The sequence below is a fragment of the Syngnathus leptorhynchus genome, chromosome 2 (genome assembly GCF_054491065.1).
Source record: "Syngnathus leptorhynchus isolate UIUO chromosome 2, UIUO_Slep, whole genome shotgun sequence".
In the NCBI taxonomy this organism is placed as follows: Eukaryota; Metazoa; Chordata; class Actinopteri; order Syngnathiformes; family Syngnathidae; genus Syngnathus; species Syngnathus leptorhynchus.
Window position 1 is genome coordinate 7,149,183 of NC_141196.1, and position 18,169 is coordinate 7,167,351.

At 41.0% G+C, this 18,169-nt stretch overlaps 2 protein-coding genes across 5 annotated transcripts; both read right to left on the bottom strand.

Moving 5' to 3' along the window:
- Window positions 1-2,623: 2,623 nt before the first annotated feature.
- vgll1l (vestigial like family member 1-like) lies at window positions 2,624-4,533 on the bottom strand. Its single transcript, XM_085933402.1, has 3 exons — window positions 4,294-4,533; window positions 3,426-3,628; window positions 2,624-3,236 (listed from the first exon to the last, which is right to left on the bottom strand). The coding sequence occupies exons 2-3, from the start codon at window positions 3,613-3,615 to the stop codon at window positions 2,821-2,823; spliced, it is 606 nt and encodes a 201-aa protein (XP_085789528.1). The 5' UTR covers window positions 3,616-3,628; window positions 4,294-4,533; the 3' UTR covers window positions 2,624-2,820.
- A 3,103-nt stretch (window positions 4,534-7,636) lies between these two features.
- Window positions 7,637-18,073, bottom strand: adgrg4a (adhesion G protein-coupled receptor G4a). Of its 4 annotated transcripts, none has more exons than XM_085933352.1 (28): window positions 17,920-18,073; window positions 17,062-17,136; window positions 16,287-16,913; window positions 16,019-16,116; window positions 15,887-15,948; window positions 15,772-15,799; window positions 15,501-15,538; window positions 15,028-15,176; window positions 14,829-14,879; window positions 14,433-14,518; window positions 14,285-14,355; window positions 14,184-14,211; window positions 14,079-14,101; window positions 13,870-14,012; window positions 13,350-13,479; window positions 12,694-12,800; window positions 12,383-12,599; window positions 12,144-12,309; window positions 11,910-12,062; window positions 11,283-11,429; window positions 11,127-11,172; window positions 10,905-11,008; window positions 10,684-10,805; window positions 10,344-10,612; window positions 10,043-10,148; window positions 9,418-9,704; window positions 8,955-9,056; window positions 7,637-8,868 (listed from the first exon to the last, which is right to left on the bottom strand). In XM_085933352.1, exons 2-28 carry the CDS (start codon window positions 17,129-17,131, stop codon window positions 8,738-8,740), a joined length of 3,561 nt encoding a protein of 1,186 aa, XP_085789478.1. In that variant the 5' UTR covers window positions 17,132-17,136; window positions 17,920-18,073; the 3' UTR covers window positions 7,637-8,737. The 4 variants fall into 4 exon arrangements, with proteins under 4 accessions (XP_085789478.1, XP_085789457.1, XP_085789467.1 ...); XM_085933331.1 differs by having other exon boundaries at window positions 15,772-15,802; XM_085933341.1 differs by having other exon boundaries at window positions 15,772-15,802; window positions 17,062-17,171.
- Window positions 18,074-18,169: the final 96 nt, after the last annotated feature.

Consider the following 18,169-nt stretch of genomic DNA (forward strand, 5'->3'; position numbering starts at 1 on the left):
AGAAGATGGATGGATGGATGGATGGATGGATGGATGGATGGATGGATGGATGGACATTTTTGAAGTCTGCATCAAAAATCCAGTTTGGGAAATTATTGTAAAGTCATCTCTGTGTTTTTTCTTTCTAAAAATCATAATATACAGTAGTATTAACTTGACTTCAAAGTTTAATTAATAATAAAAAAAAAATCATGTCATTTGTGTGATACAGCCCCCTCCAAGAAAAAAGAAGGTAAAAGGTAAACCCAGGTTTCCTTTTGTCAGTTTGGATCAATGATTAGCTTTGATTGCAACCCAGCGGTCCCTCTCCTATTTTCCACCACACAACCATTTATACAAGTTGATGATTTTCATGGCACGGCAATCACAAATAGCTTCGTATATCTCAATGACAACTGCTTTGCGGTGGACAATTTTGCACTTGAAATTCACATCCGAACAGTCCATGCAACTTGCCTTCTTGCCGTGCAATCAGTGCTATTGGCTTGTCGATGAGCCGTGATCACTACACGGGCCATCTCATTTACCTACAAGCGTTTTGGGTATTCCTCACATGTGCAAGAAGACGATGATTGCAGATTATTTAATGACCTGGTGGTATTGTAGTCTAGTATTATTTCTAGACATCAACAAAGAAGCATCTACCTGTTTCTTTTAGGGTAAGGTATCTCAACATGCGATGCATGTCTTAACATTGAAGGCTGACCTTGTTCTACTCTAGCTGCTATGTTTGCTTCTTATTCTGCTAATTTATGTTTTTGATGCCATTTTGATTGTGTTGGTGCTTACGATACCCTTCTTTGCATTCATACTTCTGAGAATATTCATTTTGTGAACTGTGTAAACATATTTACAGTACAACGGAATAATTTAAAATTTCAAATCAAACAAAACCTAGTATTATTTGGTTTGAAAGTTTCTAGTGATCAATTTTTTTGACTTTGTTTTGTTTCATGTTTTGTCATATTTCCTTTGTGTCTCCTTAATGATGTCACGTTTTCATTCCCTGTTCCCTGTGCCAACCAATCAGACCCCTCCAACTGCTTTTGCCACCACACCAAACATATCCAACACAAAGAAACAACATTAGCGATGACAATCCAAAATGTGTGGTGAGGTTAACGTATAATATAACCTTTCATAGAAACATTGTATTCACCCATACATTCTTGCTTGTGTAACGGCATGGCAAGGGTTAACTATGCTGCCAGGCAAGTGTTATGTAAATGAGACAGATACAGTTTACGTAAAATACTACTTTTATTTTAACACAAACAAATTTGCCAAAATCACTGACACCTCAGTTAAATGCAGCAGTCGCTAACTATTTTAAGACCTTACAAATAGAGCTTGCAAAGCCGAACTCAAGAGGCAAAAAGGTTCAGACATTGACAGAAACCCCAACGAGTCGGGAAAAGAAAATGAGTTCATCATTATGATGAGCTTCCTCTTTGTCCTCTGTCAAGCAGAAAATAGGTTTGAAGATGATCATGATGAACAGTGTCAAAATAACAGCCCAATTTGAAGCCCATCTCCATCTGTCACTTTGCTGGAGGTGATAAAATTGTGGGCATTCAGTGAGGCATGATGATGGAGCTATTGATCTCCATGCAGTAGCAGCTGGTTTCCATTCAACTCCACTAATTATTGGATCACACACTACGAGTGTGTAAGTGGCTGGAAAAAAGGCTGTCAAGATTTAGAACTGAAAAATTATATATAGTGTGTGTGAGTTGTGTATGTGTATATATATATATATATCATATCATATATAGCCACGCTCTATATATATATATATATATATATATATATATATATATATATATATATATATATATATATATATATATATATATATATATATATGATGAGCTGGATGAAGTGGCTGGGGGAGAGGAGTCACATATATGCATGTGCACGTATGTATGTGTGTGTCTATATATGTATTTGTATAGATAGATAGATAGATAGATAGATAGATAGATAGATAGATAGATAGATAGATAGATAGATAGATAGATAGATAGATAGATAGATAGATAGATAGATAGATAGATAGATAGATAGATAGATAGATAGATAGATAGATAGATAGATAGATAGATAGATAGATAGATAGATAGATAGATAGATAGATAGATAGATAGATAGATAGATAGATAGATAGATAGATAGATTTTCTTAAATGATACAAAAAGAAACATTAGTTTGTGGATATCAAATGTATGCGTTAATATTGATTGGGGCAGCTCGGTGGGGCAGTGGGTAGCACGTCCGCCTCACAGTTAGGAGGGTGCGGGTTCGATTCCACCTCCGGCCCTCCCTGTGTGGAGTTTGCATGTTCTCCCCGAGCCGGCGTGGGTTTTCTCCGGCCACTCCGGTTTACTCCCACATCCCAAAAACATGCTTGGTAGGCCGATTGAAGACTCTAAATTGTCCCTAGGTATGAGTGCGAGTGCGGATGGTTGTTCGTCTCTGTGTGCCCTGCGATTGGCTGGCAACCGGTTCAGGGTATCCCCCGCCTACTGCCCGATGACGGCTGGGATAGGCTCCAGCACGCCCGCGACCCCCGTGGGGACAAAGCGGTTCAGAAAATGAATGAATATTGATTGAGGTATGCAGAAGTAATTGGTTCACTATGTTTCTTTTATTGCCACATTAGTTCCCATTATGTACTTATTCATAATGACACAGCTTAATTAATTGCAAATTAATTTGCTCACCCCAAAGCTAAATCTTATGGACCAACGGGCACCAGCAGTTCGAGAACAATTGTTTATTAGCACAGACAACAATGACATCTTTACTCTGATGATGCGCCTAATTATGTCCACTTTGGAAGGTTTGGTAGCCTCCCAGGAAGCCTGACGGCACATGCTGTATTGCATACGAAGGCTTACCAGGCTCAAAGCCTCCAGCGGGCTCCACAGAGTCTCTAAATCCTGGAGGCACCATCCAGTTGGCCAGATGTTCCGCCTTGGAGCCGGAGGCCATGCCGGGCCCCATCTCGGTTCGGTCGCTGTGCAGGAGGTTGAGCAGAGATGAGGCGTACTGCTGCCCGGTCAAGCTCAGGTCATCCACAGAATACGCGGCAGATGGCAAGCCAGAGGTCTCCCCGGTCCTGCCGATGAACGAGTGCCAAGACCCTGCGTGGTCGTCGGCGGGGCCGAAAGCTAAGTGGCGGCCTGCTACAGGCAGAGGCTCGGCCAGGTTGGTGTGGCAGGTGCTGCTCTCCTCTGATAAAGAACAAACAGTCAAAAGGAACATGCTCATCGATCTATGCCAGCAATGTGCAGCGACAAGCAGAACAAGTAAATGTTCTCTTGCTAGATGGCAAAACATGAACATGCACCATACAGCAGAATAATAGCAAAGCATTCAAATAAACGCCCCACAAGTCAATTGAGACGTCTCAGCCGACTTACCTGACTTGATGTTTTTACGCATTTTCTTGGCCTTGGCAGCCGGCACGTTGTCCTTGGCGTCCTTGCTGAGAGCGCGGCTAAAGTGGGCATCCACCATACTGCCGATGTCGCCCCGGAAGTACCTGAGGATCACGCTCCGGGAGTGGCCCTCCACCTTGATGGCCACCGGACTGTCCATGCCCTCCTCCATGGGTCAGTCGGCACTGAAAACCACACAGGACGAGTGTGCAGGTGAACAATTTAAGATTGATTTTGCAATGTCCTACTTGCTGCTTCGCAACCATAACTGAGCCTAGGCACATATTTGACATTCACAACAGTTCTGTGGTAAACCACCAAACCAAAATATAATAAGTAGATACACATGTTAATTATCTTCTTTAGAGCCTTTAGTTGTTCTACCTGTCGGTAAACATCACTGGCATAAATAGATACAGTATTTGGAGTAAATACATAAGTCTCAGAGCTGATGGGTTATTTACAACAAACAGCACATGTATGAGGTGAACTGAAACGTAACCCTTTTAAAGATGGGCGCCCACCAAATGAATTGTCTATGTTAATGGAGCCAGTCTTAAAAAAACTATGACCCCGCATTTAATATCACCACCAATGCTCATAAGAAATTGTGCACTGATCCCCTTGTTCCATGTACTCTTATTTGTTATTCTTGAGTCAAGACAATAACCTCACCAAATTAAAACTTTGACAACAGCATGAATAAAGTTTTACTTTTGAAGGTGGGACGATTGAGTAAGCGTGTAGAAATAGTCGCTTTTACCACTGTCGTTTTTAAACCATACTTTTTGTTGTGTTGTATATATTATATGTACTAATGACAGAAAAGACATTTTTGAAGTCGACCTACCTGACCAAAGGCGAATACCAGGTGCGACGTGTACGTTGACTGCAAAGTTGATACGTGTACCTTCATGAGCTGCTGCCAAAATGTCAGGGAAAATTTCGTCGCTTGCCTTCCCGTTAACGTATCACTGATTGGGTTAAAAATAACAACATAAGTTTTCTTTTGTTTTTTGTTTGGTAGAAGACCAAACAATTCCTTCACCAATGGGATAGGAAATGCAAGATTGTGAAAGGGTGTGTGAGGCTCCTTGTGCATAGCTATGAGCAGAATGTTATCCAGCAAGTTCAGCCAGAATCACAGACTCGATGCAACTGCAGAAAAAAACCAAAAAAATCGCACAACTTGTTATGTCTCTGCAAATACCCCTGCTGGAAAGTGATTAAAACCAGAAAACCTTATTGTGATTTTAGGATAAGAAAGGGAAAACTTCAAACCAGTCCGTAAACATGATTGAACTCGCTTTTGAGGCCTGCGTGTAACTTGCAGTGTAGTTTGACATCGTCTCGTAAATAGCTTGCAAAGAAGTTGTGAAACGATTGAAAGTCAAGTCAAGTCAAGTCAAGTCAAGTTTATTTGTATAGCCCTAAATCACAAGCAGTCTCAAAGGGCTTCACATAGACAATCAATTGACAATAATTCTCAAAGCATCCCCTGATCTTAGGCTCCCAAAAGGGCAAGGAAAAACTCAAAAAACCCCTACAAGGGGAAAAATGAGAAACCTTGAGAAGGGACCACAGATGGAAGGATCCCCCTTTCAGGATCACCAGGCTGCAATGGATGCAAAGAGGGCACATAAAATACATCATATGGAAACCAAAAAGTGGATGCCCAGGCCAAAGCCAAGAGCTGTCGGAGGTGCCTTCGATTGTCCTGGCAGTGTCCTCCAGGAGGGTATTCCACTGCAGTTCCCTCATGGTGAATTGGTCCACGAGAATCTAGATAGCCATCGTCAGCATGGGTGTCACCTAACCACCTCCCCAGCCGGGGAGGGGTGGGGGAGTGGGGTCGGGGAGAGGTTAAAGGCCACATCATAGAAATACGTCTTTAAACGTGTCTTAAATGTTTCTACTGAGGTAGCAGTTCTAATATCCATTGGCAGGGCATTCCAGAGCTCTGGAGCCCGAATGGAAAATGCTCTAGCCCCTGCAGACATTTTCTTGGCCCTCTGTGTCACTAAAAAACTAGCGTTTTGCGAACGAAGGTTACGAGACGGAACATAAGGAACAACTAAGTCGACGAGATATGAAGGCGCTAAGCCATGCAATGATTTATAGGTTAACAAAAGAACTTTGAAGTCACATCTTAAATGGACCGGGAGCCAATGTAAATTGGCTAATATTGGGGTAATGTGATCAAATTTTCTTGTCCGTGAGAGCAGCCTCGCAGCAGCATTTTGCACTAACTGTAGACTTTTGATGCTGGACTTGGGAAGACCAGAGAATAATGCATTACAGTAGTCCAGGCGCGACGTGATAAATGCATGTATAATAATTTCGGCATCACTGGTCGAGAGGATTGGGCGAATCTTAGCAATATTACGAAGGTGAAAAAATGCTATTCTGGTTATATTTTTAATATGCTGTTGAAAGGAGAGCGTTTGGTCAAATATTACCCCGAGATTAGTTACAGTATCACTCTGAGTGATAATACGGCTATCCAGAGTTATAGCGGTTTCCTTAAATAAATGTTGATAACGAGCTGGACCAATTATCAACATCTCAGTTTTATCTGGGTTCAGACGAAGGAAGTTGAGAGACATCCATTGCTTGATCTCTGCAAGGCATGCCTCAAGATTACAACAGTCCCGCGGATCTGTCATTGATAATGGCATATATAATTGGGTGTCATCCGCATAACATTGAAAACTAACATTATATTTACGTATTATGTCCCCAAGCGGAGTCATATAAATATTAAATAGAAGTGGTCCTAGCACCGATCCCTGTGGGACACCACACGTAACTTTATAGAGCTCAGAGGACGCATTGCCATGGACCACTCGGTGCGTCCTGTCTGATAGATACGAACGAAACCAGTCTAGTGCTGACCCCGAAATACCAACACAACCTTTAAGACGCTCTAACAAAATATTGAAGTCAACAGTGTCAAAGGCAGCACTAAGATCTAGTAGTAACAATACCGACGAAGTATTTGAATCCATAGCTAAGAGGAGATCATTAGTCACTTTAGCAAGTGCTGTCTCAGTGGAATGATTAGCTTTAAACCCAGACTGAAAAGATTCATATCGATTATTAGCGACCATGTAATCAACAAGCTGCTGCGCTACTACTTTTTCAAGCAGTTTTGCTATGAATGGGAGATTTGAAACTGGCCTATAGTTACCGAGACAGTCCGGGTCAAGATTTGGTCGCTTAAGTAGCGGTTTAATGATAGCGGTTTTAAAGGCTGTAGGCACTATCCCAGAGGAGATAGACAGATTAATTATATTTAGAACGGACGGTCCTAAGATTTGAAATAATTCTTTAAGTAGTTTGGTTGGAAGCGGGTCAAGTAAACATGTTGTTTGTTTAGCCGCACTAACTAATTGTGTAAGCCTTTCGAGGGACACGCATTCAAAATTTGAAAAGGTTATCGCATGATCATCGGCGCCGGTAATCGGCGGTCCTGACTGAGTGATCGGAATGGTCATCTTGATCTCATCCCTAATGGAGTCAATCTTCCGAGCAAAAAATTTCATGAACTCGTCAGCCGAGTGAAAGGAGCTATCGGGGGTTGGCTGGCGTAGTGTTAGCATTGCCACCGTATCAAATAGGTATTTAGGATTGTTCTTATTGAGATTAATGACCTGCGAAAAATAACGACTTTTAGCTAAGATAAGCGCATCTTTATATTTGTAAGTAAAGTAAAGTAAGTTGTTGTTCTTGTTTGTTTTTAGAGCGAGCTTGTCAGAGAGTCAAAAACCTATAGTTAGTATGCAAAGAAATAATCAAAGTCAACGAATCATGTTAGTCAAGAATCTTGGGGGGGAAAAAAGTATGTTATACAAGTACCAGGCGACAGTTATTACATCAGAGGGAGAGAATGTCAGATGAGAGTAGTAGTTATGTTAATCAAGAATAAGGAGGAAATGGCTTTAGATAAGAGTCGGTAGGGGATTGTGATTGTTAAGATTCAGAGAAAAATGATGTTCGATATGAATCAGGGAACAGTAATTGTTTGAGTCAAGGAAAAAGTATGGCAGAAAGGAATTAAGGAATGTGTTCGAAGTCATTAATTCAGGGGAAATATATGTCGGATAAGAATCTGATCATTACCGGTAGTCATGTATCTGGCTACAATTCTTGGGGGGGAGAATAATCAGAGACTAGCAAATGTGCTAGCCAAGAATAAATGAATTTTAATGACAACAGTCAAGAATCAAGGAAAAGTCAATTGGACGAGAATCGGGGAATAGCTATCCCTAGTCCAGAATCAGGCAATATAAAATTTGCCAGTCAAAAATCTAGTTATACAGTATATGTTCTTATTTCCCGGATTTTTGTAAAAGAAAAAAAAATCTGAAAAAGAATATGTTAGTCAAAAATAACTTTTGACTATTCTTACAGACTGTGTGTCAGTCAGGACTGGGAAGAATCTGAGAAATGAGCGTGTTTGACACTAAACTGGAGACAACAGCTGTAATAAATATATATCATAACATATAATGATATTCGAGAAGAAAGAATTTTCATTCATGTTTTGAAATAGTACTCATCAACAAATCAGACATGATGCTATTGATGGCTGATTTTTTTTTAAAAACCCAAATAGGATAAACGTGGCTACACACGATTAGTAAAATAGACAGAAACGTTTCACAGCTTGCGGACATACAGTATCAAAATAAACTTTTCACCCATGTTTCTGTCACATTTGAGTTCACATTTCCAATCAATGAATAGCAACTCCCTGAGTCTTAATGCTGTACCAATAGGAAAAAAAAATCATGACTCACTACCAAACTAAAATGTCACAAAATGCACATACATGTGTTCATCATATATCATCTTAGGGAAGAGCATTTCATCATTCAAACAGTCCCACTAAAACTTCGGCATTAATACAGTGCTGCATTGAGATACCAATCACCTAACTTACGAGTTCTGTAAAGATACAAGCCATCGTATGGACCTTTTTATTTCTATTTTTGCTTTACAGTTGAACAATTCTTCAAAAAAGACGATCAAAGCAGTTTACTGGCAATCCCAATTGAAGTTTATAACTAATAAAGATAATAAAAAGCACATAAGTTAGCTTTAATGTCTGCTACCCTAATGCTAATGCTAACACATCATGAAAAACACTATTGGCAAGCTAAATATTAGCATCGATAGTCACAGTGTTCTATACCTTTAAGTGTTTTAAGTTGAGTGTGTCTCAAGGCATAAGTGAATATATCATTTTTAAACAATTGGAAATTGAATAATAAGGTATGAGGTAGGCCTGCTTACAGCCCTTTGTGGTTTTCTGTGCTAATGTTAGTTTCCGATGTGTTTCTGAGCGAGGAGGTGTTGACGGAGAAGCTGGAGTTAATAAGATTCTCCTTCCTGCTGGGACCACCCGCTGTCGCGCGCCATTCTGAACACACAAAACACACCAAGTGAACCTCAATTAGGGCACCCAGGGCGGAAATGATCTTCTCCATGAAAAAAGCGAGTACGGACCTGAACGGTCGGTGAGTCTCAAAGCGCCGCAACACAAATACATTCTCCATTGTTTCTGCACATTTTCTTTCATCAGACAGTGGAAGAGGAAAACAAAGAACCCTGCGGAAGAGAGAAAGAAAACTTTATGAAGCATCATACTAAATGATTTTCTCTGAAGTTGTAGCATGGGGGTCCCCAACAGTGTTGTCACAATTACTTTAAAAACGTAATTGATGATGACTTGACCTTAAAAGTAACTTAATTTAAATTGATTTGAGCTATTTTGAAACTTGACGTTTAACATATTTTGCTAATATTCATCCATTTTCTGGATGAGTCACTGTTTGTGAAGCTAGCTAAAATTGGCCAACAGTCAATTATGGAAAACACAAAGAGTGACAACACTTTTTTGGAAACTGTCCTTTGGCACTTTTATCAGTCTGTCTATAAAATTAGTCTATTTTATTTTTTTTATCTTTACCTTGCAAAGAGTTGAAGATGGTAAACAGGTACATTATGGGCACTCTGGCTTCTCCAAGGGAGACTAAGCCCAAGATCCAGGTGAGACCCAGCAGAACAGTGAGACTGGCCACTGCCCTCAAGTCCATCATGGCACTACGACTGCTGGTTGACGACACCTTTTTGTTGGCGGACATCTTCCGGATCTGACGCAGAACCACCACGAAGACGGACACGTTGCACAGCAGGACCAGCAGGATGAACGCCACCACCGTCACGTAGAAGAAGGTGTCGTCCTTCATCCAACAACTAGATACAAAATCCCGGCCGGACATCACGTTCTTTAAGGTGGGAGCATTATGTACAATCGAGCGTACCAAAGACTCAAATCGTAATATCAAAAGTATGGGTAGAACCAGTGACAAAGAGGGTATTTTTTTTCTAAATGTATGAAAGACAAGAAAATTGGCTGCAGCAAAAAGGACATTTTGATCCAGAAAAAAAGTGTGTGTGCATGAGCGCCAGCTGGTGTGCACATGCCTGTCATTAGACATAAAAGTGTTTTGCTATCATTTCATATGTTTGGCAAAAATCATAACCTTATGTTTGACAAAAAAAATTGCTGTGTAAGCTGCTATATTACTTACAATTGGTTGGTAAATGTACCTTCCGCGGCAAGTACGGTGGCCTGAACGTTCCCATAGGCGTTTTTATTTATAGCCAGCACAAAGCTGACAATGACCAGAGGAACACCTGTAAGACACGGGCACATCTCCTCAACCCTCCCATTTGGGAATGATTTTATTCAGATGCAAGCTAGTGAAATGAACACCGATAGTTACTCTTGATGCTGCATCATCACACGCTGAATCGGGACAATGTTAAAAGTTTGAATGCCTTGAGGGTATCAAATTGTTCATGGTTGACATTTCTACAACTTTTCCTTACCCCAGCCAACAGCACAGAACTTTAGGATGTAGGCAGGCACGTAAGTGTTGAACACCTTGACCAGAGCGAAGTACATATGGACGGCCTCAAGGGCCATCCAGGTGAAGGAGGCCAACAGGAAGTAGTGTAATGCCGCAGCAGTGATGATGCACAAGCTGTAGTCGGAAAAGGACGAGAGCCACGAGTCCAGTAGGAAAAGCAAAGTCAGTCCCAGCAAGGCGGCCGACAGGTTGATGAGAATTTTCGACGGGTAGTCACGACGAAGCTTTCTGAAAATTAGGTGAATGTTAAATGGTAGGCACTAATGACCTCACTTGGGTTTTGAATTGGGATGACTCACTCAAAAGCAAGGTGAGTGAGGAGAGTGATTCCCAAAAAGATGGCAGATATGCCGCAACCAATGTATGAGATCACGGTTAAAATGTGACTGTTAGCCTCGCTGATAGGAGCTCTGGACACATCCTGGAATCCAGAAGAGAAATATAAATGTGGCCATTTATTTGATCACCCCTGCCGAGAGATGCTTTCTTTCATAAAAACGACACATCCAGTATGACTCACCAGCAGCAGAGCGAAATGTGTGAGGTGCTCACACAGACATGTGGTCTGATAAGGCGAAAGAGGCCGGGTTTCACAACCCACGTTGCTCCATCCACCCCGCCCACCTGACACACGCACAAACATAATCAGCGGGCGGACAAACTCGATGCACTTTGATTTGCTGTTGCACCAGAAAGCTCCATTTATCTCAACGGAAACCTTTGAGACCGAACACAAGCTCACCGTTTTTTTGGAAATCCCAAAACACACATTGCACATTGTCATCATCCTAAAAAAAAAAAAAAAAAAAAGGATTATTTTAGTTATCTTGAAATTCCCGAAAATCCCAATATCACAAAGTTTCTATGAGTAGCACATACAGTATGTGTACGGGCTCACCAATTTGGCTTTGTGATGATGTAGCGTGATGACCACTCTTTCGTCATTGATCAGGTTGCTAACGTGGCTGCCATTGATGCTCGCGGAAACTATGTACGAGTTCAACATCAAGTTGCTGTGAGAAGTTACATTGGCTGTTTGGGGGTCCTGTTGGTGTTGCAAATTAAAAAAAAATATATTACTGTCGCAATCTGTTGCCTTAATGTGTCTAATATGAACCAAAACCTGAACTAAAAACCAAGGTATGACTGAACTGTGATTTTTAATTTAGCGTTTAATCTCATTGTTACAACCTTCGTCCTAAGGGCAACCATATCAACAATGTAGCCCATAAGGAAAATAAATTTGCCAGAGCCATAAAGTATCACACAATGGAATGGAATTAAAGTCTGATTAAGGTCATTTGTTCATAGCACAAGAGAGATAAGAGTACAAAGTTCTATTTTAATGTAGGCTAATGATCATTGTCTAAAAATTGGGTCAAGCTAGCTTCTTGCTTACTTAGATAGCCTAACTAAAAAGGGCTGTCTTGATTATTTCATGGTGATGCAGCAATCTTGTGTCATCACCGTCAACTTTTCAGAATGTTGTAAAGACAAGCAGGACAGAAGATTTACATAAGCATACCTGGAAGAGGTCTTGTGTTCCATAGAATTGAAACTGGACCCGGGTTTTATTTCTCTGTCCAGGTGAAAGGAAGTCGTAAAGAGTAGAGGGCAGCGATATGGTCGCATTTGCCTCAGAAATTGGTTTGCCCTCATAACTCTGGTTGACGAGTACCTGAGAAAACCAAAAATGATTCCTCATTAGAACTAGACATGTATACATCGGTAGTCAACTGTACCACATTCTTGGTGTTACATTTGGCTTCTGGATCGAAGACATGGAAACTACTCTGAACGTGAGGCCGTTGAATCCCTCGCGATTCACATCGTTCATGGACAGAGCCACTGACGGGGCGGTCAAACTTAGCGATTCATTTGGTAAATCCATCTTGTTGCCCATTTTATCCATCAGATTCAGGACACTATTTTGGAAAAGGGAGGAATGAAGAAAAATAAACCAAGTTGAGCACACGGTTCACACCGTCATTCCCTTACCTGCTAGCCACCGGGGCCATGTCCGTGCCAGAAATCAAGATGTCGGAGAAAACGTGAACAATGTCGTCGCCGAGTGCCGGCGTTACGGTGGTGATGTTTACCACCTGATTGAGTTTCTCCACCACCGTGTTGAGCTCGGAGGGTGGAAGCTGTGTGGCGTTGCTCAGTGTGGTGTTTACCAGGGCCTGGATTACATCCACGACTTCAGCAGCGTTTTCTGAAAAGTGCAAGTGATTTGACTCCAACTTGAAATTCCCAGTTTGCCCTGTTTGGAATGGAATCGACGTCTGACATGTAATTGCTCCTCTTACCAGTCGTGACGGTGACATTTTCAAGGTCAGAAATGGAGCTCAGCGGACTGCAATTTTTCATATCTGGTTGGGCCCAGCTGGTTGTGTCGTTTTCGAGGTGTAATTCGCTGAGAACAATCAGATGACGGACATTTTTTTTTTTAATTACATGTCCAGATTAAATGATATGTCACCCTTATTTCACAAAGACATAAATGAACTACTCAAGCTATACCACAATTGAGGTGTGTGTGCCGAGCAGAAGAAGCGTCTCCAGGGAAATGTATTCTACTGACCCAGGTTGACTGCGTATGTATGAAGTAAATAGTCCCATACGAAAATAATTCTCGCCTTATTTCAGCATCATCCAAGATAAATGTTGGCAGACTAAGCCCCACGTTGACACGAAAATCCCTGCCATAGTCTTTATTGCTCCATTTTCTACATGATGATATATTTATAACTTTTAATATTTACCAAAGAGATGGTGTATAAATGAAAGTCTCAATTGGATGGGAGATCCGCATAGCTTAAAAAAAGGCTGTTTTGACTCGAGCAACCACTTCAGGGTGCACATAGCTAGGATAGTTCACCCGCAACCATAAAAAGCACAAGTAGTATTGACAAAAATAAATGACTGAATATTTGTTAAACTAATAGTTGACATGAAGTCTTACCAGAACCTGAAGGCTCGCTGTGAGCTCGGCTTTTGGCATTCCATGGTCTGAGTATGTAGAGGAGGGCTTTCAGGCCAAAAGTATTCCCCGTAGAGTGTCTTTGTCGTATTTTCTACACAATTTTGAGGATCTGACAGAGAAAAATAACACATTGTTACCATTTTACAAAATAACTGCAGGGAAAGCTATAAAGTAAAATACCAACATGTCAACATAATATTGTGAAGGAATAAATCTTGGCATGTACTTCTTGGAATCTTTGGCTCATTACTGGCAACATTTTATTTATGTTGCTCCTTGGGGTATTTTGCAGAAAGCATGTCGCCGACTGTAGAAAGGCGACCGGGAATTGTTCGTAATTGTGAAAAACAAAATGCATGCTAGTATCCCACCTTGGAATAGATTTTTATAGATTTATTCTATAGATATTTTTATTATTCACAATGGCAGAAATTTGTTAAGTTTGACCTTAGAATTTCTAATTGTAACTTTGGGGTACAAAACATGTTTGTGTACCTACATATTTGTTTGAGCTTTAGAACTGTAGTGACTATCACATAGGATCCATTTTCATACGTGGGCTTCAACATGGCTTGTATGAAAGACTTAATTTCCTCAAGGTGGTTTGTTCTGTAATCCTGAACATGGAAGTCACACGTGTACCTGTTGATGAAACACATCATTTTATAGAAGAGGAAAACAGATTGAGCTGACAAAAGAGTCACCTACTTTCTGATTTGCTCATGGAAGCGCTACGAGAAAGGAAAGCAGAGATTTGCATTGATCAAAGATGAATATTTAAAAATTACTCTGCGACTGTTTATTCACACTCACCAGCTGAACGTCAACTCTCTCTGCATTCCTGTGGACGTACAATCAATTCAGAAAAGACTTTTTATTCAATCTAAGCTCAAGGATGAGTCATCATGACGCACCTCAAGGCACCTTCCACGACGACGACATTCCATACGTGCGTAGTTCCTTCGGTTTCCAGCTTTTCTTTTAACTTTTGACACGGGAGAAGTCACTGAGTGCAAATTGCATCCAAATGCATTCCAACAGGTTTCTTTCTGATGTTCTTACCCACTGCTCGATGATTTTCTCTGGTTTTGTGGCGGTCCCGTTGAAATTCAATTTGAGATTGACCCTCAGATACACATCTCCTACGACTGAAGGGCCATAAAAAATATTAACCCTTAGATGCATAAGTGGATCAAAAATGGTTAATGGTTAAAACCCTAACCTGAGATTGAAAACCTAGTTTGAAACCCTAACTCTAGTTGTAAACCCTGGTTTGAAACACTAACCCTAGTATGAAACCCTTCTTTGAAACCCTAACCCTAGTTTTAAACCCTACTTTGAAACTCGCTTAACCATTGCGCTTTGGTGTAGAGATGACATAAAATGGCACTACTTTTTATTGCCAAAAGCAATACTCTCAAACAATCCAATGTATGCATCGTTGTTCTCCTCGCTTACCGATTGGGGACGCAGAGGGTGGGGCTTGCGTTGTCACAGGTGATGATGACTCTATATAAAAAGATAAAGTGACAGATTTGGTATATGAAAATGTACGCACATTGATGTATTTGAGGTCAATAATCATGACGTTAAGTCAATATTTGACAGAGACAAATATTAACGTGATACTAAGGGCTGTTTATGACTTGCGACTCACCCACAGGCAGCACACGGATGCTGTTGGGTTCCGCCGTCAGGAGGAACGCGCCATTGGAGAAAGTCCAACTCAGCTTTTTGTAAATGTTAGCCTGAACCACTTGGACATTTGCAGCAGGATACACCACGATGTTGACTTCTGAGCTAAAACTTGATTTGAAACATACTCTACATGTTAAACTGAGAAACATGACAGTCACTAATAATATTTCATTTCAACTGATAGTGGCGTCTTGAGGTACAAGTGCAATGGAGTGAACACAAACGGCGCAGCAACACATGTATACAAGGTGTATTCAAGAATACAAGAATGTATTCTTTACCCCACTGAGAATTAGTGGTGAACTGATGAGCTGAGACGAGCTGAGACATCTCAGTCGACAGTACATGGTGATTTTAATTATGGGTGTCACACAATGAGTTAAACTCATCTCAAGGTGCCACTGTATTTTTATTTTAGAAAATTTAACTCACCATTTGTTACAAGCAGTGGCTAACACAGTGATGGGTTCCTGCAAAAATCACATATAGATTTAAAAAAAAACATTTTGTAGAACATTACATCTTCTTTACACAAAATTATAATATTACATAATAATGGATAATGCTAATTGTAATTGAGCTCGGAGTAGTTCCTTTTTATTTGCGTTTTCATCACTGCCACTACCACAATAGAAGTTGTGCATATTTAAAAGATAGATACATGATCATCAAGATGGTCGCTTCCTACTGCTTAGTTCTGTACCTGAGGTCGTTGCACGTTGCATGTGGGACTGCTTGGAAACAGAGATGACACAATTAAATTCTGTACCTTGTGACTCCCTTTTGACAAATCCCGTTCAATCTCAGGGAAAAGTTACCTGCTAGGTGAGTCTACAGACACGTCGCTGATGGAAATGTCATGAGGGAAAACGCTTTCCAACTGATAAGAGACAGCGGCAAACGTTAATTTGACACATATTTTCCACATAACACTATTATTTCCTTCATACCCAATTTCTGGTGATATTCGTTAGAGATTCGGAACAATTTCCTTGCGGCTTTGTCTGTCTGAGGGATGACTGCATTTCGATTTTGAAAAAGGACCATGCTATAAAACAACAACAACAAATAAGTGCATTGAAATAAACCATTCATTTTTAAATGATGCCAATGACACATGACGTACTTTTTTAGGATTTTTTTTTTCTTCATAAACATTTGAATGTGTCTCGGTACCACTGATCTATATAAAACAAATACTGTTGTTTATCTTCTTACCACAGCGCAGGTTGTCATCTTTCTCCGCGGGGCAGTCATGTTTCCACTGGCGCAGATCCCAGCTCACAACATCTCCATCCGCACACGTCCGCCTCCTCAGCTCCTCCTCGCTCCATTCGCTGGCCCACATCCTGAACTGGCTGATCTCCCCCAAGAGGTTGTTCCCTTTCTCTACTTGGACGGCGCCATTGGCATCCACGTAGTGAGATACCCCCAAAGTCAGGGTGCCGTTCTGAGCCAAATGCTGTTGTGCCGTGGCGTTTTCTAAAAAGGCCTCACTGCGCATGGTTCCGTTCAAAAAGAGCCGTAGCCTACCGGACCTCCCGGACCAGGTGAGGCAGACTGAAAACCATTGGTGCACCTTTAATTGCAAGTCTAGACGCCATTCTTGTCCGAAGAGCAAAACCACCAGCTGTGACCCGGTGCCCTTCAGGCTCAAGTCTTCATGTTGACTTCCTGGAGCTTTGTAGACAAAAGCAGTCCATTTTGTGTCGTAGGAACGTCTCAGTAGCATGCATACGCTCAGGTTCTGCAATGGGGGCACCACTTTGTCAGGATGCAGCTGCCACACGCATGGACGATCTCTGAAGTGGACCTTCTTGCCCCACAGGCTGCTGCTGCCCGAGGCTAATGCAAACACAGAGCAATTTCTAGTCAATTTCCTTGCGTATGTTTTCACAACACATGCTAAGAAATGTTGTTAAATGGATGCCAGATCCCTCAAGAATCAAAATGCGTTTATTCTTAAAAAACTACTATTACAAGAACAACTTACGTGAAGCCAGAAGACAAAGTGAAAGGAGCAAGCAAGCGGTCAAGGAAGATAAACTTGCCACAGAGTTCATCGCAGCTGAAAATCGAGCACATGCGAAGTGATCAAGCGATCTGTTACAACACAAATAAAGAGATACATTTGCATTTAATTTTCTATAATAAAGTCAAATTTGTGTTTGGAAGCCTTAGCATTATTGTCACTTACCACGCCGGCCTCGTTTGAAGTCAAATTTGGTTACCAAGTTTTTGAATAGATTGAACCGGTAGATTTTCACATGAAGGAGGAGTGTTAGCTGTGCATAAGACGTCACCCCCCCACCACCACACCCTCTATTATTGAGCTTCTAGAGTTATTCATTAAACTCTGGCAATAAGCATAACCAACAGTAAAGCCTGTGGACTTGTTCACTCTGGTCATCATAAAACTTTGCAAACAGCCAATGTAATTTTCTGCTGCCTCGCAGTTATTGTCAAACAATGACTTGTCAAACAAATCTAATCGGGCCTTCTGTGTCGCCGTCTACGTTTGCCTTATTTGTAACTTTGACTTTACATTGTGTAAAAGTAACGCAGGTATATTATCAACATTGTTCTAATCAATACACTCTCGGGGATCAAAAAGATTCTATTGCGTTCACGCTAGCTACTGTTCATATCACGTAAATAACGATTTTCGGCCCGTATGTTATTTTGATTGATGTTAGCGAGGAAGTGATTTCTTATGGGCGCAAGTGTCAGACACTTCCTCCCCGCTTTCATTTTTATGGCACACCTGTAGATCGGGAATTGCAGGTGGACTGTCGGTGTTTCATAAATTAATTTATGCTTGTTTGCTGAGTTGTTTTTTTCAAATCCTTACCGTGCCTCGCTTCCAGGTCTGTGAAAAGTGACCTGGCAGACTGATTGTTGTTTTTCTGTGGCTCTTGGGTCTATTCCATTTCCTTGCCGCCTGTGGAAAAATTACAATAACGACATTCTGATTCTAAGTAGCCTTTTGTGCGTGACCTGGGACATTCATGCATAAAATGGAACTATTGTACTCTGACAGGGATTTTGCATTTATTATCTTCTCATGTTCGCTTTGAAGTATTTGCTCTCATCTGACATGA

Excerpts from the sequence above, each read along its gene's own strand:
- vgll1l (XM_085933402.1), bottom strand. The coding sequence starts at position 3,615 with ATGGAGGAGGGCATGGACAGTCCGGTGGCCATCAAGGTGGAGGGCCAC. Across the intron at positions 3,237-3,425 it reads GCGTAAAAACATCAAGTCAG|AGGAGAGCAGCACCTGCCAC; the intron begins GTAAGTCGGCTG and ends GTTCTTTATCAG.
- adgrg4a (XM_085933331.1), bottom strand. The coding sequence starts at position 17,131 with ATGAACTCTGTGGCAAGTTTATCTTCCTTGACCGCTTGCTTGCTCCTT. Across the intron at positions 14,013-14,078 it reads TTCCATGAGCAAATCAGAAA|GTACACGTGTGACTTCCATG; the intron begins GTAGGTGACTCT and ends TTTCATCAACAG. Across the intron at positions 10,613-10,683 it reads CTCACTCACCTTGCTTTTGA|AAAGCTTCGTCGTGACTACC; the intron begins GTGAGTCATCCC and ends CCTAATTTTCAG.